Genomic DNA, 20,005 nt, shown 5'->3' on the forward strand with positions numbered 1-20,005 from the left:
TAAGGGCTTTACCCACAGGAGGTGCACAATGCTCGTTAGTATCCATCCCTGTGGGTCTAGTGGCTAGACTCTGGCACCTTCACAGTGCCTGTCAGTGGAAGGAGGGGACTTTCTTTCCCTCAACTGCAACCATCTTTCTAGTTTTATTTCCTACTCTTTCCTACATTCCCTCTACCCCTAAGAGCTCACTATTCTCTGAACACTCCATGTTCTCCCACGGTTTTTTGTTTTGTTTTGTCTTTGTAGAACAGCCTTCTCTCTTTTAAAGAGGAAGTTCAAATAACACTTCTTGGAGGTCTTCTCTCACTTCATGCATTCATTTGATCAATTATTCATCCCTCCATTGACTCATTCAACAAATACTGAGCACTTTACAAGGCAGGCACAAAGGAAGGCATTGAAAATATGATGGTAAGCCAAAAATAAAAGGTCATCACCCTCATGGAGGTCTAGCAGGGGATCAAATTTAATAAACACAATGTATTATGTTCACATTGATGAATAATCAATTGCCAACTGAGACACATGCTCTGAAGAAACAGTGTTCTCTGAGACCACGGAACCAAGGAATCTTTTTTAAAATGAGGGCGGGTTGTGAGTAGAGGGGTTCAAGGAAGGCCTCTAAAGGAAGTAACAGTGAGTATCAATTTGGAGGATGAATAGGCAAAGTGGAAGCAACACAGGCATTCCAGACAGAGAGACTAGAGGGAACGGGAGGAGTTGGAGGAATTGAAGGAGGCCATGAAGTTGGGAGAGCAGAGAGTAAGATGGGGAGTGTGAGTGAGGAACTGTCAAGGCACAGTGGTAACATGACCAGATTTGCAATTTTGGAAAGATTACTCTAGCTGCTGTATGGTGAATGTATTCAAGTGGAGAGCAAGAGAGAATGGCGGGTGGGACACTCCTGCAATCCTCTAGGTGAGATTAGGGTGGATTAGGGTGGTGGTAATGAAGAGGAAAACATGAATTGCAAAGACATGAAAAGTAGTAAGAGGGAAAGAGGTTTTAAGGGGAGGGAAAGAGGAGCTGGAGAATAACTCCTGGTTCTTGGCTTGAGTAATGGAATTGGCGGTAGTCAGGGAGAAAATCTACCGGATCCTGTACACTTGAAACCATCGCCCAGTTTCCCAACATCCATTAGAGGTCACCACCCCATTGTAACCAGGGTATTCTAGGTTCCCTCAGTTTCACACCCCTGCCTGCCAATAACAGGCAGGTGACACCCCTCTCCCCAGTCCTCCAGGCCTGTTCTGCTGAATGAATAAGACTGTTTGAGTCTTCTTTCTTATCTGCAAAATGGAGACCACACCTCACCGGGTTGTGAGGCTCCTGTGAGAAAAAGATGGTTTGTTTATTTACGATTTATTTATTTACCCAGAGAAAGTGGCGGGGCAGGGGCTGCAGAGAGGAAGGAGAGGGAATTTCAAGAGGACTTTCCACTGAGTGCAGAGCCCCACGTGGGGCTCGATCTCACAACCCTGAGATCATGATCTGAGCAAAAATCAACAGTGGAGGCTTAACCAACTGAGCCACCCAAGTGCCCAAAGATGGTTTCTTTTTATTTTTATTATTGTTAGCCTCAGTTCTATTCCCTCCAGCCCTCTGTCCGTTTGGAGGCACCTTCCTCCTCCCAGGCACAAAGTGCAGAAGACGTTTCCTATACGTGTCTGGAACTGCGTCCCCAGCGTTTCAGCCGCTCTCTGGTCAGAGTCGGGTCTGGGGATCCCACCAGCCTCCAACACCGTTAGCCTCTTTCAGGACCGCCAGCCCTTCTCACAAACCCGCGAGACGAAGCCCTCTTCTAGCAGTCCCGAGACCTCGCGAGAGTAGGCAACGCCCGTTGTGGCTGGGACTCGGAGCGCCACGCCTTCCCCGGCCTCTGAACGCCCTCCTCCTTTCCCTTTCCCCGCCTCCCACCCCGCGCTCCGCTCTCGGATTGGCTGACTGAGTCGGGTCAGTTTTTTCCTGGCCAGAAAGCGGCTCGACAACTAGTCCTTCTTCTGGCCCCGCCTCCGAAGCCTGTGGATTGGACTGCTCAGCCAGGTGTCACGCGCCTCCGCCGGAGCGCGGAAGAGCCAATCAGGCGCTCGGCGTATTTTACAAACTGGGGAAGTAGCTGCAGCTGAAGCCAGTCAAGAAAAAGCGAATGAAGTGGTAGTGAGCCCGAGTGGTTCCGAGGAAGGTGCGGCACGGAGATCTTGGAGGGAATGGCGGCTGCGGGGCTCACAGGGAGGAGAGGCAGCTCGGGGTCTTGGAGCGAAAGAGTAGGATCGGGGTGCCTGGAGGGAGCGGCTTCCTGGAGCGGCCTTGGAAGCATCAGGTCTTCTAGGCACATGGGTTTGGGCGGAGGTGAGGGCTTCAGGAATGTCAGAACTCAAGCTCCGAACTGGCCGACCTTTGATCTCAGGTCCTGCTTTCCTCCCCATCTCAGTTGTAGCAGTCATGACCACCCTCCAAGCCACGAAGAATCCTGTCCTCAGGGGTGTATCTCCTACCCCTAGCAAGATTCCCGTACGCTCTCAGAGACGCCCGCCTCTCCCCACAGTCAAACCCTGCGCCCTGGACCAGGAGAACCAAGACCCAAAGGTAAGAGGGGACTGGTGGGTGAAGACAGTAGCTGCAAGCAGACAGCCCATACCACCAATGCACCCCAAAGCTGAGCCCCAGTTTTTGTGCTCCCCTCCCCCAGAGATTGGTGCAGAAGCTCAGCCTCGACTCAGCAGGCCCCGGTCCAAAAGTCACACATCAAACAGAGAAATCAGAGAGATCAGTGGGGAGCACTCAGCTCCAGAACCCCTTGGAGGAACTGAGGCCTAGCCCTGGGGGACAAAATGTGGGGCCTACGTGCCCTCCCCAGACAGGTACCTGTTGGAGGCTTGAAAACACGCAGCCTCCTTGTGTGGGCTTGGGGGAGTGGCTGGGTGCGGTGGGGTTTGGGACCTTTCCACTACTCTGGTCTTCTGCTGACTGTAAGAGTCCTGGACTCTGCTCCTGGACAACTCTCTACCCCTAGAGGTCCTCGCATTCTTTCAACAAAATGGTATCTCTTCTAAAGCCTTTTCCAGCTCCCTCAGTCCCAATCAATTGCTCTGTGTTCTCATACTTGGCAGCATTTCTTTCATAGCGTGTCTGTGCTTTGGCTCCAGCCTGTCACCTCTCTATAGTTTGATGGTAACTTCTTGAGAATGGGGGCTGTCTCCTTCATCTCTGAGCCCCAGTGCCTAGAATAGTGTCTTACATAAAGTAAAGTTCTATGAACTTTGGTGAGCTGAATTCGATAATATGGGTCTCTTCAGCTCACTCGTGATCCTCAAGGTGACCAGGCTTCAGCCCCTGGCCCCCTCAGCCTTCCTCCTTCTTACCTTTCCTTCTCCTCTTCTCTTGCAGAGGCTCCAGGGACCATAGAGTTTGTGGCTGACCCTGCAGCCCTGGCCACCATCCTCTCAGGTGAGGGGGTGAAGAGCTGTCGCCTAGGGCGCCAGCCCAGTCTGGCTCAGAGAGTGCTGATTCGAGGGAGCCAGGGAGGCACCATCCGTAGGGGCCAGGTAATAAGACAGGGTATGAGGAAATCAGGCTGGTGTGGACTGAGGAGGGAATCCTGAGCCTGTGCTGATAGCCTCATTTGTGGTGTCAGGGTGCCCGGGCCTCTGCATATTTAGCCCCTAGAACCCCTGCCCACCGACTGGACCCTGCCAGGGCTTCCTGCTTCTCGAGGCTGGAGGGACCAGGACCCCGAGGCCGGACCTTGTGTTCTCAGAGGCTAGAGGCTCTGGTGAGTGCCCTGAGGGGCTGATGCTCAGTGTTTCTGTGAGCTCCTTCCTGGGACAGAGCTGGCCCTTAGCGGGGAAGAGACCTCCTGACGAGCCAGAGCGGTTGTGGGGGTTGATGGGGCTGATGGTGAGGCCTGAAGGTTTGTGGCCCACCTCTGACTCTGCTGTTTTCTCTTGCTCCCATGGGTCAGATTCAACCTTCAGGACCTTCCTTTCACCCCTCTGCTCACCCCAGTTTCCAGGAGCTAAGAAGAGTGACAGGTGGCAGCAGCCGGTGAGGAGAAGAGGATCATTTGGAAAAGAATGATCCAATGTCTGATATAGGGGTCCCTCAGAGCTAGAGTTTTCTGGTAGCTTTAAGACTTTCCAGCAACCAAGGAGGGGAAGGGGAAAATTGTAACTGCCCAGGGTGAATCCTTGGAATAGGGTTCAGGCCTCCTCAGCCAGGCCTCAGTATGACATCAGTTTTTTTCAGGTTGTGGGGGAAGAAGGAACAGAAATGAGAAAAGCTGTCTCTTTTGTTTAGTGGCTAGAGCATAGACTGGGGCAACAAATGGGATTTGGGTTTGACTCCTGACTCTTAGCACTTACTAGACTGAGCTTGCCTGAACCCCCAAGCCTCTGTTTCTTTAATCTGTCCAATGAAGATAACGTTTGTATCATTAGAGGTGGTTGTGCAAAGACTTAAATGAGATGACATTTGTAAAGCACTTAGCAAAGTGCCCAGCTCATATTCAGTACGCAGTGACTGCTAGCTGCTGTCCTTATTGTCGTCAGGACTTCAGTGAGCCAGAACTCAGGATTGCTCCTGGAGACCCCAGTCCAGTCCGGTGAGTGTGTCTGGCCACAGGGAGAAAACAGGGGCAGATGGGCTGCCTGAAGTTGGGAGCAAGACAGGAGAAAGCTCAGCAGGTGGGGGTGTGGGGCTCAAGGGGAGGGCCACATCAGAAGGAGCCGCAACGGAAGGGACCTTGATAGGCCAGAGGTTGCCCAGTTGCACTTGGGTCAAAGGAGGTGGTCCCCACTTCCACCCTTTCTCTGCCACTTCCTATAAGATTTACCTTCCACTCACTGTTCTGTCCTCAGCTCTAAGAGCCATCATCACACCCCTTGCCCGCTTGGGGTGTTCAGATTAATAAGTGATTACTGAGATAGTGCTGGGCTCCAAGGGGATGTGGAATAGGTGCCCACCCCTGATGGTACAGTGGGGGCCGTCAAACTGGCATCCCCTCTTTGGAGGTTGCGAAACCCTGTGCCAGACGTTGGTGTATGTTCGAGCACTACAACAAACTTCCTGTCTCCTCCTAGCTCCCTCTCTCCCTGAAGGAGAACATGAGGTTTCTACTCGCTCAGATGAAGGAGGAGGGGGCCCCCTAGGTCTGGCCCAGCGGGTACCATTAAGAGAGATAACCCACACCAGGGTGAGATGAGGCCCTTCTGGGATGGGGGGAGGGAGGGGAGATGTTTGGGAGAATTCTCTGGCACTGGCCAGCATGGAGGATTGTGGGTGGGCCTCGGGATGTTAACTGAGTCTGTGTTTGCCCCATGGGCTCAAGTCCTGAGTAGGACTAGTCTCTGCTTAGCAGCTGTCTGGAGCCTGGCGCTGAGAGGTCACAGTCTGGTATATATTTGTATCGCACATCAGATCAGTGCTGGGAGGGAGACAGATCTGACATTCATTGACTGCACAAGTGTTTATTGACCAGTTACTGTGTACCAAGTAGTACTCCAGGTTCTGGATACACAGTAGCAAATAAGTTTACGTTCTAGAAGGGGGAGACCAAAATAATAATAATAATAAAAAATAAATAATAATAATAATAAACAAACCCATATGTAAAACATATAGCCTGTCAGTTGGTGATGAGTGAAAAGAAAGTAGACCCTGAAGGGGGTGTGGAAGTAGGGGAGGGGTATTGCAATTTCATTGAGAAGATGACATTTAAGTGAAGACCATAAGGAGTTGGGGAAGTGAATGGAGCAGATATCTGGGGGAAGAATGTTCCAGGCCAATTGAAATGCAGATGCAAAGGCCTTGAATAAGGAGGACAACAGGAAGTGAGGGTCAGGTGATGGCAAGATCTGACTGGGGAAGGATTTACAAATCAGCTTGAGGCCTCAGCTCTTCCCTGGAATCCGTGGAAAGCCATGGGGAGGGATGATGAACAAGGGAGAGACAGAATTTGACTAGGTCTTAAAGGAATCCCACCGGCTGCTGTAATGAGGAGATGTGGGAACGCAGAGGCAGAGCAATCACTCATCCACCTTGTTCCTCCCCACAGGACAGCAACGCCTCCCACCCGATACCCTCCCCTGGCCGTGCGGTGCCACCTTCCATCACCCATCCATCACCCTTTGGACGGGCTCAGCGTGTACCGTCTCCTAGCCCCTCAGCTCCAGTTTGTATCCAGTACTCCGGGGGGCTGGGTGAGGGCAGAACGTTCTGGCTGGGGTCCCTGCCAGGTCTGGATTTTGCTCCTGTTCAGCAACCCCCTCTCTCCCCAGGCCTCGTATTCCGTCTTGCGACGTCTTGCCATGCGCCCCAAAACCCAGTTCACACCCATCTTATCGGCCCCCAGAGTTCAGCAGGTAAGAGAGAGCAGGGGAGGTAGCTGACCTAGGCCAGGGCGGGGGAGGAAGGGAATGGACGTGTACAGGGAGAGTTACAATGTCTCCCTTCTGTCCCAGGCCCAGGGTTTGAGGGGCCTCTCCCCTCAGTCGTGCCCTGAAGAGCCTGCCCTGCCCTGGGTAAGTATCTGAAGTCTTTCCCTGCTGAGATCCCGGCAGACTGAGGCCAGTGGGCTTTCTGGAAAAGCTACCAACTCTCCAACTCCCCGTGCTCCCCTGCTGCCCTCCTAATCTAAGTTCAGGGCCTCTCAACTAACCGGACCCCTTCCTCGTGAGGGTGGGATCAGACCGATCTTCTTCCTGCCCCACACGGGCTTCCTCACACAGCCCCTCTCCTCTCCCGTGGCAGGAGCAGATTGCAGTCCGATTATTTGACCAGGAGAGTTGTATAAGGGTGCAGGAGGGGCCGGGGAAAGCCCCTGTGGCAACTCCCCACCCCGGTACAACCCCCAAGCTCCAGGAGCTGAAGATGCAGGTGGGTGTGTGGGGGCAGCAGCTTTGATGCCTGATTGACAGAGGAGAGGAGAGGATGGGAGCCGGGCAGTGTGGGTGGAGGCTTGAACCCCCACCTTGACATCACCCTGGGTTCTCGTCTCCTCCCCACAGCGCATCAATATCCTGCAGCAGCTGTTGCGAGAGGAGGTAGAAGGGCTCACTGGGGACAAGTGTGCCCCCCTTAATGGAGGCTCCTCTCTGGATATGGTTGAACTTCAGCCCCTGCTGGCTGAGATTTCTAGAACCTTGAGTGCCCCAGAGCAGAATTCAGGGGCCTTACACCTTCCCGGACTGTCACAGCGCTCGGAGCTACCAGAGCCCTGTCTTCCAGCGGAGGGTGGGGAAGCGCAGCCCTGCCCAGGAGCAAAGCTGGGGCTAGCTCAGCCCTGCCCTCCAGCAGAGCCAGGGCCCCCAGAGTCCAGCCCTAGGAGGGAGCCTGGGATACCAGAACCCTCTGCCCAGGAACAGCCTGAGGTATCAGAGCCCTGCCCTCCAGTAGAGCCCGGATGCCTGCAGGCAGACTCCCACAGGCAGGCTGGACTCCTCGAGCCCTCCCCTAGGATAGAGCCGGGGGCATCAGAGGCCGGCTCCCTGGAACCTAGAAGTGCAGAGTCCAGCCCGCAGCCCTGCTGCAGTCCGTGGGCTCCAGCGACCACTAGTCTGATCTTCTCCTCCCAACGCCCGCTTTGTGCCAACCCCCCTATTCACTCACTCCAGTCTCAGAGGCCCCCAACAGGCCAGGCAGGTAAGGAGTGGGTCAGAAGGGATTACGAACAAAGGAGGTCCTCATCTCCCACCGGGAGCGGGACCCCTACTTTGCCCCAGGTGGTCCCAGGCTTTCTTTTCCCCACCTACCCTGCCCCAGCCTGGCGCTCCTTCGGAAAGAAGGGAGGGCTTGCACCTCAAGCTCCGGGCTCCTACTTGGCTTGGCCCCTGGTGGGGGAGTGGGAAAGGGCCGTACATGGTGGGAGTATAGGACTCCAGAGCCTGCCCTGAAGTCTCTGGCCCTCGGCCCTCAGGTCCCAGCAATCTTGCCCCTCGAACCCTGGCCCTGAGGCAGCGCCTCAAAGCATGTCTGACTGCCATCCACTCCTTCCACGAGGCCCGTCTGGATGATGAGTGTGCCTTCTACACCAGCCGAGCCCCACCCTCGGGCCCCACCCGGGTCTGCACCAACCCGGTGGCCACGTTACTTGAATGGCAGGATGCCCTGGTGAGCCCCCCATTCGCAGCCAGGCTGTGCCTGCACAGCGCGCCTGTGGAAAAGAGGGTGGTGCGTGTGCTGGGGAGGGGCGGGGGCGGAGGGCCAGCCTCTGCTCCTTTGCAGGGGTCATTGGGGAAGGGTTGGCTACCGTGTCAAGGATGGCTGGGCTGTGACAGTCTTTTCTCTCTCCAGTGTTTTATTCCAGTTGGTTCTGCTGCCCCGCAGGACCCTCTGTCATGATGCATCCACTCCTGCCTTGCCTTGCTCCTTCCTTTAGCCCGTATTTATTGTCCACCCCATGCCCTCCACCCTTCAATAAAGTTTCTCAAGTGTCCCAATGCCTGTTTCCCTCTGGGCTGATCTAGGCCAGCTACAGCTGTTGCTCTCCGGTTGCCCACACGGTGGCAGTGTCCTCCAGCTTTCGAGGCAGGCCCTGGGCTCTCAGGATCCCAGGCTCCCTCACCTAGAAGCTGTCCTGAAGAGACATCCCACTCCTGCCTACCCGCCCCTCAGCAAGCTCTAGGAGAGAGAGAGAGAGAGAGAGAGAGAGAGAGAGAGTGTGTGTGTGTGTGTGTGTGTGTGTGTGTGTGTTGGCGGTGTGGGGGATGGCAAATCTGGACCTTTGTGGACGTGCTCTTCTTACTATTTGAGATCAGTGTCCCTCCCAGGAGCCATCAGCAACTCCCTCCTCCCCTAGAGCTCTTCTTACAGCCCCCCTGCATCAGACAGTGAGCAGAAAGCACCAGGCCCCCCGTTTCTGTGCAATCCCCCCTTGTTAGTGTCATGCTGGCCGTTGTTTCCCTACAGGAGGCTCTCCGGAAGCTGATACCCTCCCTTGCCATATCAGAGTAGAGGCCCTGGGCTACTCCCCTCCTCTTCCCCCCAGAGACAGGCCTTGCCGGGTAATAAGTAAACCTTTGCCTCTGGGAGACAGTGATAGGGCCAGAGTCCTTGAGAGGAGTGAGGGAAAGGGTCAGCCATTCTCCCCCGTTCTGGGCACCAAGGTCAGAAGCACACACATTCTTCAACTTCACTTTATTGGAAGAGGCAACAGCAGCTGTAGCCCCAGGGTCTAGGCAGGATGGGGGTGAAATAGGGACTGTACAGAGTGAGTTTTAAATGCTACGAAAGACTTCACTGGTTCCTCCAGTTCACAAGAAGGCTGCTAGGCCGGAGCCTGGAGCCTGAAAATGGAGATGAAGGGAGGAGAGGATGGCGAGAGAAAGTTGTGGTGACAGGGGACAAGTGCCAGAAAAACGTTTCCTCTCCTCCCACCTTAGATGGGCTCCTGTTTCTACTCTCCACCCCCGCGCACACACGGCCACCACCAAATGCCCGGGCTTCCTTTCTGCTCACAGCTCCGGATCAGCAAAGCTGTTCCCCAGCCCCCCCGCAGTAGAGAGGGCCCGACCTCTGCCCCTCTCGGGTCAGCTTTCACAGGCGTGCACTCTGACCCCCGGGGCGGGGGGGGGCCCTTCCCGAGCCGCTCTGCTGCTCCTCAGCCCGGCTTCCTCCTCTCCCCAGCCACTTCGACCCCGGAGCGTGGAGAGTCCACCCCGCAAGGCCGCCTCGGGAGCGGGAGGGTCCGCCCAGCAGCCAGGCTCTCAAAGGAGGGAGTGGCGCCTTGGGTGGGGTCGGCGGAAGGTGGGTGAAGAGGGGAGCGGAGGCGAAGGGCGAGCGGGGGCGCGGGGGCTGGGGCCCTGCTCAGTCTGGGTAGATGATGAAGCCCGAGAAGGTGCTGTACTTATTGGTGTTACCGCCGTGCACCTTCCCGCCGTCCAGCTTGATGAAGACTTCGTCGCCCACGTCCAGGTGCAGGATGACGCTGTTGCTGGCGTAGTCGTAGTTCTGGTCCGCGTCCTGAGCAATGGCGCTGGCCCGGACCTAGCGGGGAGGACAGAACAACCCACTCAGCCTCTGTGCGGAGCTGCGGTGGCCAGAAGCGTTGGGGGGAGTAGGTGCAGCTGGGCCTGGGAAGGCGGCGCGAGGGGAGCAGGCTGCAGGGGCTGGGCGGTGAGGTGGGACAGGGAGAGGGCAGGAGATCGCTGAGCTTCCCAGGCACTGCCATTCACTAGCTGTGCGACTCGACAGGTTTCACGCCTTTGAGCTATAAGATGGGAGGTAATAATAGAGCCGACCTCCTAAGGTTGTTAGGATTGCATGAGTTGTTACACGTGAAGTGTGTTAGAACAGCGTTTTGCACCTAGAAAACGCTATATAGGGTTTGCTATTATTATCATTTAAACAACAAAATTAGCCTGTAGGATAATTTCTAAGATTTTGAACCCGCTCTGACGTCCACAACTTCCATTCCCTTCCCTCAGTGATAGGGCACAGGTGTGTCTGTAGCATGCAAGCAAGGGTGCCGGCCACGGGAAGGTGCAATGATGCATTCTTGCCTCTGGGTGCCCTTTCCCCTTCTACCGCTCACTGGCGCCACGACATGGGGGTCGCCTTCCGCCCCAACAGGTAATCCCTTCTTCCCTCTGGCTTCGCTGCTGGTCGCCATGGGCCGCCAGCCCCTTCCCCAACCCCCCTCTTCCTGTCCCACAGGGGCTGGTTATTAACTCATTAATTATTCATCATTATTCTAATCACTATTTACCGTCCCTAGGGCCGCAGCGCCCGCGCCGCGGAATACAGAGTGGGAGCCGCGCGGCCCCCGCCCCTCGGAAACCGGCACACTCTAGACAGACACTCGCCCCCTCCCCCTGCTCACAGATACCCTGCATAGACCACACACACCTACTCAGTGCCACATGCAGATAGACACTGCTCTATTCTCACACCTTCACACCCCGCACCCACAGACACACTCGCATCACGCACGCACACTCTCACTCCCTTACACACATACAGCTCTCACTCCCATACAGACACATACACTCTTTCCGTGGGCTCCTGGGGCGGCCCTGCTGGGAGGAGACCCCAGTGCAGTGCCTTCTAGTCCTGGAGGTGCCGCAGCCGTAGCAGGACCGGGTTCGGACCTCCAGGACCAGGTTCGGACCTCCAGGACCAGCAGGCCTGGTGCGCCACGATCAACATCACCCTATGGTGCGGGGCATTCAGAGGTCACCGCTTAGCCCCAGTCTTACACCCTGCAGCTTGTGAGGCCTCAGCGCCTGCCCCAACCCCCACCCCTGCGGCCTCTCGTTTCCTCTCTGCATGCCCCGGTTCTCCAGCTGAGTCCTTGGAGCTGTTCTCCCAAGCCAAGGTGGCAATGACTCCAACTCTGACCACAGAGGCAGGGAGCAGCAGAACCTGGAGGCCAGAGGTTGCCAGGGAAGATGTGGGGCCTACAGAACCAGGTCGGGGTCCAAAGCTTCTGCTTTATCTGTCCTTTGCCTCTTTTCCCCTCCAAATCCCTTTCATCATGCTGCCTGGCTGGACCGTGAACTGCCACACGATTTCCACCTTTGCCTACCGACTCTGTATTAGCTAAGGGTAAGGCTAGCTCTAGAATTGGTCCCAGGCCCTGGGCAAGTGTTGTCGTTTTTACCTTTTACTCGAAAATCCAAGCTGAATGCCCCCATGGGAGAACAGCTGCTGACTGCCCATTGCCAGAGACCTGGATTCCATTCTAATTCGAAGGAGCCAGATTCCAGGTAACTCACCCACCCTGAGGCTGGGAAACCGGAATGCCAAAAGGGCTGCCTCGGAAGAGAGGGTGGCCCAAGACAGGACAAGAAAAGACACTAACTGGCAGGGTGAGACACCAAAGTTTTGGTGTAGGGTTGCCTATAGTTGGAACGCGAGGTTAGCAGCTGTAGAGACATTAAGCTTCGAGTCCTGAGTTCTGAGTCTGACACCATTCCTAATGCTCAGTGAGACCCTGGCCCTGGGCAGGTCATTTCCTTTCTCTGGCCCCAATTCCTCTTCGGCTAAATGAAACAATTTATAAGTTCTTGGCAGCCTGGCGTTTCTGGACTCAGTGACGCTTTGGGGGGAGGGGTTCGAATGCAGCCCTCGGTTGCAATGAGTGCAGGGAGATTTAGAAAGCTACGGGGTCCGCTCTGGGCCTCGGTGGGGGAGGGGCACCTCACCTGTCCATTCTTCATCAGGTCGGCCCACATGCTGGTGCCGTCGCCGCCGCGCATGAGCACATGGTAAGCGAAGAAGTAGACACCTGGCATGGGGCAGGTAAACTTGCCGCTGGCCGCCTCGTAAGCGTTCCCCACGTTGGTCACCACGTCGTCGAAGCGCAGCACCTCATAACCTTCGTGTGGCCGCCGCAGACCCGCGTAGAAGGCAATGCGAGGCACGTAGCCGGCAGGGGGCGCCACCCCGCCAGGGCCGGGGCCGGGAGGACCCGGTGGACCGGGCCTGCCCGGCTCTCCTGGAGGCCCTCTGGGACCTGGGGGTCCTGGAGGCCCTCTCAGACCTGCCTTCCCGCGCCGGCCCACCTCTCCCTTGGCGCCCGGAGGGAAGGGGGGCACGGAGGCGGGCGCGCCGTCGGGTCCAGGGCCTCTCGGCCCGTGTGGGTCGCATACCATGCGGCAGCGACCCAGCATCTCATAGTGCGCCGGCCCGCGGGAGCTGTGCACCAGCAGCGGAATGGCCACCAGCAGCAGCAGCACCATGGCCACCCCGACGGCCGCGCCCGCCACCCGCTTGCGGCGGCTCAGCCGCGACGCGGCCAGGGCCAGCAGATCCTCCTCACTCTTGGGCGCAATGGCGGCGGAGGCCCGGGGCTTTCCGCGGGCCCCGGAGGCGGTGGCCGGGCCCGGGCCTGGGTCGGGACCCCCCCGACGGCTGCGCCCGGCCCCCCCGCCCCTTCGGGCTCCCGCCTCAGCGGTGCCGTTCCCCAACCCTGCCGTCAAGGCGGAGGTCCCCCCCGTGGGTTGGGCCAGGGGGCTCCCGACGGTTCAAAACCCGTGGTCCTCTATTACCCTCCTGTTCAGCCTAACGTTCCCGGGCGCCTGAAATCAGCGGCTTCTCGGACGGCCGGTTTCTTACAGATCTAGGATGCCTGCTCTCCAGACAGCTGCTTTCTCAAGGATGGCGGCGCCTAGGTCCCCGGCTACCCAGACGGATCGCTCCCGGCCGGAGCGGGGGACTACTCTCAGCGCTCTGGACGTCCCGGGCTCGGCGCTGCGGGTGGCGCCCACCGGACGCGACCTCCTCATAGGTTTGCGCTCTGGCTTTTGGAGAGCACTGACGCACCTTTCTACACCAGCCGCGGCCCCAGCCCCTGCGAGAGCCCTGGCCCCGCGTTTCTCTCCAGCTAGAGCTCTCCCTCTCTGCGTCCCTAACCTTCCTCCCCTCCCTCCCGGGGCGGCAGTGCGGGTGGTGTGAGCCGCTGCGCGGCCAGAGCCTCTATAAGCGGCCCGGGGCGGAGCGACCCCTGGCGCCCAGAGTGGGAAGCGCGGGGGCGGGGCAGGCAGAGGCCCCCACACGCGTCCCCCCAGCTTCTCTGTTCCTGCCTGTTCTGAGCCGATTCTGCAGGGATTCACTGCCCCCACCCTATCCTTACTTTCACCCCACCCTGAGTTTGGTATTCCCAGAACCCGGAGGAAGCCAGAAATAGATATGGGATAAAAAGGGGTCGACATACACACTCAGAAAGAAGACAGAGGTGGATTCCAGAGCTAAAAACGCACCCCCCCATACCAAAAGAAAAGCCCACAAACAAGAAGGGAGATAAAAGATAGAAATTCGCCACCCCACGCTCCTCAGTGCCGTGACCCAATAACATATGGTAAAGGCTTCAACGGGTACATGTTGGCCTGAACTGGAAAAGGCAAATTCCCAGCCACCCCTACCCTCGACCCCCAGTGTTGGGGGGCGCAGAGCAGCAGAGAGGGTGAGGGAACAAGAGTGAAAACAGATCAGCCTGGGGGAGTGAGCAGGAAACCGACAGGAAAGCAGAGAAGGAGCGACAGAGAAATCAAAGAGACAGAAAGCCAGATAGAGACGCAGAGACAGAGACAAAGCTTCGAAAAGAGACTAACTGACAGGCCCAGAGGGGGAGAGGGAGAGACAGAGACAGAGAGAGAGAGACAAGAGCCGAGACAGGTTGACAGATCGAGAGAGAAATGTAAATGGCGCGCTGCAGAGAGACACCCAGGTCCGTGTTCGGACTCCAATGTGACATATCAACTGTGGGGAAGATGCGGGGGCGGGGCGGTTCTTCTAACAGAGTGGTAGGCTCTGGTCTGTGCATTGTGACAGTGTGCTGGCAAGTGTGGCTGAGGCCATGGGACCCTGGCCTTGTGTGTTTCTGGGTGAGTGGGATTGTGGATTGTGTGTTGTCTGTGTGTGTGTGTGTGTGTGTGTGTGTGTGTGCTGTTTGAAGGGAGCTTTTTGTATTTGGCTTCCTCTTAGCCCTTAAATGTGGGGCCCCATGAAAGCCATCTCTCCTGTCTTAGGACTGAAGAGTAGAGAATCTACTGGGGAGAAAGAGTCAGAAAGCAGCTTCGGTCTCTCACTTGCCCTGCCTGTCCAGCCCAGGACCACCCCTGCCACAGTCCCAGAACTTGTCCAGCCCCAGCATCTCTGCCTCCTTCCCCTTCCCAAAAATCTGTGGTTAGATGGAAACCCAAAGAGGTTGGACCCCACATAGTAAATGTTTGCGTGAGGGATTTGAAGTTGGTTATGCAAATTAACGCAACTAAAATGCAGATTAAATGCTGGGCACCGTCCTGTGAGAGGTGACTGTTTCTGTCATTCCGAGTGACCAAGAGGGGACACAAGCTTTGATAGATCCCTCTCTTTGAGGGGTCAGGGTCCAGGGAAAAAAGCTAGTGGCTGCATCCTTCCTTAGGGCCTGGCACCTCTGGAGGAAATTTCTTGCTCCCAAGGGACCCCAGGGCCAGAGATTTGGAAAAGGGGCTCCGGGACTGGCAAAAGTGGGGATGTTTGGAGACCCTGGAGGTGGACAGCTGCAAAGGACCTCTTATTGACTAGGTTAAGCCAGGACTGTAATATATAGGAATAAGTTGTGCAAGATGGAGGGCACAGGGCACTCCAGGGCATGATTATTGGATGGAAGGTGATTCCCCTCATCTCGTTTTCTGTACCCCTTTCCTGCATCTCCCAGCCCATAATGGTGCAGGAAGAAAGAGGTTGCTGAGGCTCGGCCGGTGTGGAGGGAGGCCCCTACATGCTTGAAAGGGTTGGGAGAGAAAGGATTGGCAGTCAGTGGGGGAGGGGCCTCCTCCTCCAACCATAAATACAAATTTTATTCAAGGTCTTTGTCGCCATTTGTCTTCCTCGGGGGGCTGAGGGCCCTGTCGGCCCCATGCATGTCTAATTCCGGAACTGCTCCCCCAGGCTGGATGATGGATGGATCAGAGAGGAGAGAGCAGGCCAGGGCTCACGCTGGCCTACCCTGCCCGATCCTCAAGCCCCATCGTCCCCAGGTCCTGCCACCCTTCTCCTTCCTCCTCCCCCCTCCCCTACCCTCCCTCCACTGACCAGAGGCCCTCGTTGCTCAGCCCCATTCCCCACCCCACTCTCCTACTCACCGAGGCCCTCTTTTTGAGCCCCTCACCTCAGCCCCTTTCAGGTCCCAGCCCTCTTCTGTCTGGAGCGTCCCTTCTCCTCCCGTCCCCAGCCCAGGCTGTGAGCTGCGGTGACCAGCAGGGCTGCAGGCGGCAGCGGGTCTGTGTGGTGGGGGGAGCAGGCTTGGCTCACAGGGAGCTGAGGGGCCAGCTCCATGAATTTATTCATGTTCTGTTGCTCTTTCCCCACGCTCTGGAATGAAGCTGCCAGCTCACCAGGTCCTTATTGCTTCCCCTGCAGCTGTCACATTCGGCGGACGAGGGACCTGGGTAGGGTCAAGGCCAGCAAGTGCTCCTGGGGCCAGAAGCCAAGTGTCTGGGCTCAAGAAGAAATGCTGAGGCCCAGGCTGGGGTGGTCTGGGATGATTTATCCAGAGCTCCCCAGGCAGCCAAACTGGGAGGCCCCAGGGAGGTGGTGTGGTTGGGAACCGAAAGTAGGCAGAGAACGGTGTGCTGCAGGCCGGGGCAAGGGCAGTGGAGGTGGGGACGAGTCTGATGGGGGAAGGGGAGGGGAAGGAGGGCCTTTAAAGAGTCCCCTATACTCACCTCTTTAAAAGCACAGCCCGGGGTGCCTGGCTGGCTCAGTCGGAGGAGCATGGGACTCTTGATCTTGGAAATGTGAGTTCAAGTTCCCCCCCTTTGGGCATAGAACTTACTTAAAAAAAAAAAAAGTAAAATAAAAGCACAGCCCAATCTGAATCCTACCTTAACCTCCACCCGTGACTCTGCACTAACCCTGATCCTAATCCCAAATTATACACTTGACTCCTCTCCAATCCTGAAATGAATCCTAACTCCATAACCTGAGCCTAAATGGAACACATCTCTTGTTTGTCTTGTCCCGGAACCCAGGGGTCTCCCAAGAATTTCCCCCAGAGCTTACAGCCAGGTGTGTGTCAGAGTTCTGAGGACCAGACTTTGGATTAGCATGTGATTAGCATATGATTTGCATGTGATATATGCTTTCTACTCTGACGAAGTTTTTGTGTTAAAATTTTATGAAGTCTAGTGGAAAGGTCCTGGCTCCTTAAAGCTTCTCTCTTTTTGTTCCTTCTCCCACACTCCTTGTCACTGACCCAGACCCCCTCAAGGGAGGAAGAGGAGTGAGGAGATGAGCAATAGAGGGCTCCTGGGAGGAAAGATCCTAGCAGTGTGACCTGTCCCTGTCACTAGCAGGGGAACCTCCACAAGCCTCAGTTTACTCATTTGTAAGAGGAGAGAAACCAGATGGCTGATGTCACATTCTGATCTAAGAAAGCACTTTTGTTTGCTTGCACTCTCTCCTTCCTCACTTTTTGGGGTAATACATAGTGTGGCCCTCACCCTCTCACACACACTGGCTTCCAGCTTCCACATGTAAGAACGCACAGAACTGGAAACAGCCTGGGCTGCCTGGTACCAGACCCCTGGTATGAAGAGAAAGGAACTTTGCCCGCCTGAGAGGACAGGGGATAACATGGAAAGGGAAATCATATAATTGAGTGTTTGCTATACTCTAGGGCTTTTTAATGCAAGTTCTTACTGAATCCTCACAGCACCCCTGAGAGGTGAATATATCGTCTCCATTTTTACAGATGAGGAAGCGGCCCGGAAAGGAGCAGTGGCTTGTCCTGTACCACCCTGTAAGCGGCAGGCCTAGAACTAGAGTTCTGATCTCAGTGCCCTGGAGGAGACAGGTGAAGATGAAGACAGTGGAAGGGGAGAGAAGCTGGGCAGGAGCAAGGCTCGAGATTTGAACGGGTCTTGGAGGAGATCTATGTGTGTGAGGCCAACAGGGCAGGGCCTTGATTCAGCGTCGCTGGTCCCCCACCCCAGGGCTGTGGAGCCTGACACACAGCAGGTGCTCAATTGTTAGCTAACGGTCGGGCGAAGTTCGCCGCTGATAGGAGCTGTTCAGAAGGAAGAGGAGTGGGCAGAGAATGGGGATGGAGAAGGAAACGAAACGAATCGGAGGAAAATTGTTTTCAAGAAGCGAAAGGGAGGAAAGCAGGCCGGGGCAGACGGGTGGCACTCAGAGCCCTCTCCTTCTCCCACCACCGGTGGGAAAACAGTCTCGGTCCAAGGTCCCACTCACACTTGGCCCCATTGCGCGGAGGGTCGGCAGGCCTCAGCCGCGGGGCGAGAGGGCCAATGCGCCACCGGGCCTAGGGCTGCCGCTCCTCCCAGCACCGCAGCTCCATTCAGCCTAGGGTTCAAAGGGCGGCGCTAGCGCCCACTGGGCTGAGGACAGGCTCCTGGCTCCCACGGGGAGGGGGCAGAGGCTGTTTCCAAGGTGTTTGTCAGGCAAGATCGCGTTGCTGACTTACTTCCGCAGCCCTTGACCCCTGGCCAGGTGCGTCTCCTCGCCCTAGCCTCCCTCTCCGCCTCCTTTTGCCCCCTCCCCGCCCCCACCATCCGCCCGCTCCAGCCTCCAGTTAATGAAATGTGGCGAGCGGCCGCACAGACAGCTGTCAGACCCCTCATTTCTCCGCCGGGATATTGGATCCGCGCTGGGAGACCGACAGGTGAGCAGAGGAGGGGGTGTGCGGGGGGCCGAGGGAGGGGCGCCAGCTGGCGAGAGCCGGGAGCCCAGGAGGCAGCGCCGAGCTCGAAGCCTCGAGGGCAAGGCTAAGCGGGGTCGGCCCTAGGATGCTCTTTTTCCTCGCGGCTCTTTCCTCTTCTCCAACAAGCAGGAGACTTAACAAGCCCCATGTCCGCCGCGCCCGGACCCGGGTCCACCAGGGACACCTGGTCCTGCACCCTAGGCGGGCCTGGCTACAGCGTGCGGCGCGCGCAGCGGCTCTGAGTCGGCGGCCGCCGGCCGGTGCTTCCTCCCACCTCCTTCCATCCCTTCCTTCTTGCTCCCCCTCCTTCCCGCGCTCCCTCCCCGGCGGCCGCGGCCTTTATTAGGGATTCCGCGGCTGTCGGTCCCGCCATCCATCCTGTCCGCCGGCAATTAGGCGGCCAGACAAAGAGCAGCTTCGGATGGATGAGGGTCCCGGCGGATCGGAAATGTGAAGGGTCAGCGCTGCCGCCCGCGGCGCACCCCGCTCCCCCCTCCGCATAATCACCGGCCGCCCGTCACTCAGCCGGCCGCCCGGGGAGCTCCGGGGCCCGGGCTGGGGAGAGGGCGGGGGTGGGACTACAGCCTAGGCGCCTAGGGCAAGGCTAGGGCGGACCTGCAACAGGGGCGCCTCCTGCGGGAGAACCGAGGGCTGAGGGAGTCCGGAGGCACCTGCTGAAGAGAGAGGGCAGAATATGGCCCCGGGCGTGACCTGAAGGAGGGCTGGGGGACCGCTGCATTGGGGGCTTCCAGTGCGGAAGCAGGGATCTAGCTGCAGAGAAGAGGGTGGTGGGCCAGGCGCCCCCTGCTGGGAGACTGGGGGACGAAGCCCTAAAGGCCTCCGGTCTGTGCAAGTGAAACTGCGCCCAAGACGAGCTTTCCTAGGGAAACTGAGGGTCTGTAGCCTGGTGCGCCTCCTATCGGAATAGAGTGATACTGCGCTCCAATTTCCCATCTCTTAAGTGAAATCCAACCCACCCACATCAAATCCAAAAAAGCTCCAAGGCTAGGCGAACCCGCACGCAGCCGAGAGGAAGTTCAAGGAGTCCGGGTTTAACTGCGGATTCTTTGGCGCTAGCTCCCAGCTGACAAATCAACATCTCAATCTGACAATTAGTGGTCGAGGTGCGGGGAGAGGGGCTCTCGCCGCCTGGGCCGCTTAACCCTCCCGGCGGGCGGCAGAGAGGTGGGCGGTGGCTGGCAGTGATGAACGACTCCGGGGGGGCCCGGGGCCCGGAGCGCGCATTCATTACTCGACTGACAGGCGGACGGCGGGCCGGGCGAACAGCGAGTGGACGTGCCCAGAAAGAGGCCAGTGGCAGGAGGGAGAGTAAGGGAGGTGTTTAATAGCCCCACCAACCGGTCAGCTCCCGGTTTTTTGCCTCCACCCTGGTACTTGACTTCCTTGAGCTTGGCCTCTCAGCCGTTGGAGCTGGCTCTGCTTGTAGAATTTGGGGAGCGGGGGCAGAAACCTAAGCCCTCTCCCTGGGTCTTGATTTAAGGTCTAACGTCAAGAAAGTGCGTAGCCAGGCCTTAGGACTGGGCGCTTGAGGCTGACCTGGGAGGAACTGTGCATGTCTGTGCACACAGAGGTGGTGTGTGTGACAGGGATTGAGGAGTGTGAATCACACGTGGAAGTCAGTGACAGTGTGGGTCAGTTTTAGGAATGTGTCGACCTGATTTTGTCAGTGGTGGTGTGTGTTGTGTGTGTCTGAGGATCAGCTGCAGCCTCTCCCTCCGTTTCTGTGCTGCCCCCCCCCCACTTGCTGTCAGCTCTCTCTCCCGTTCTGTAGGAAATGGCAGTGTGCACAGTGACAGCTGAGGTACGCTGCTGGGGTGGGGGGATAGATGTTAACCATGAGGA

The 20,005-nt window shown here is 57.2% G+C and overlaps 2 protein-coding genes across 2 annotated transcripts; one reads left to right on the forward strand and one right to left on the reverse strand.

Moving 5' to 3' along the window:
- Nucleotides 1–2,086: 2,086 nt before the first annotated feature.
- Nucleotides 2,087–8,435, forward strand: TROAP (trophinin associated protein). Its single transcript, XM_026501958.3, has 15 exons — nucleotides 2,087–2,182; nucleotides 2,432–2,586; nucleotides 2,690–2,861; nucleotides 3,388–3,545; nucleotides 3,635–3,772; nucleotides 3,962–4,044; nucleotides 4,548–4,600; nucleotides 5,079–5,191; nucleotides 6,053–6,169; nucleotides 6,276–6,359; nucleotides 6,459–6,518; nucleotides 6,748–6,873; nucleotides 7,005–7,638; nucleotides 7,913–8,106; nucleotides 8,290–8,435. The coding sequence occupies exons 2-15, from the start codon at nucleotides 2,443–2,445 to the stop codon at nucleotides 8,335–8,337; spliced, it is 2,124 nt and encodes a 707-aa protein (XP_026357743.1). The 5' UTR covers nucleotides 2,087–2,182; nucleotides 2,432–2,442; the 3' UTR covers nucleotides 8,338–8,435.
- A 1,366-nt stretch (nucleotides 8,436–9,801) lies between these two features.
- Nucleotides 9,802–12,677, reverse strand: C1QL4 (complement C1q like 4). Its single transcript, XM_026501561.2, has 2 exons — nucleotides 12,141–12,677; nucleotides 9,802–9,981 (listed from the first exon to the last, which is right to left on the reverse strand). Exons 1-2 carry the CDS (start codon nucleotides 12,675–12,677, stop codon nucleotides 9,802–9,804), a joined length of 717 nt encoding a protein of 238 aa, XP_026357346.1.
- Nucleotides 12,678–20,005: the final 7,328 nt, after the last annotated feature.

Source organism: Ursus arctos, unplaced genomic scaffold (assembly GCF_023065955.2).
Source record: "Ursus arctos isolate Adak ecotype North America unplaced genomic scaffold, UrsArc2.0 scaffold_26, whole genome shotgun sequence".
In the NCBI taxonomy this organism is placed as follows: domain Eukaryota; kingdom Metazoa; phylum Chordata; class Mammalia; order Carnivora; family Ursidae; genus Ursus; species Ursus arctos.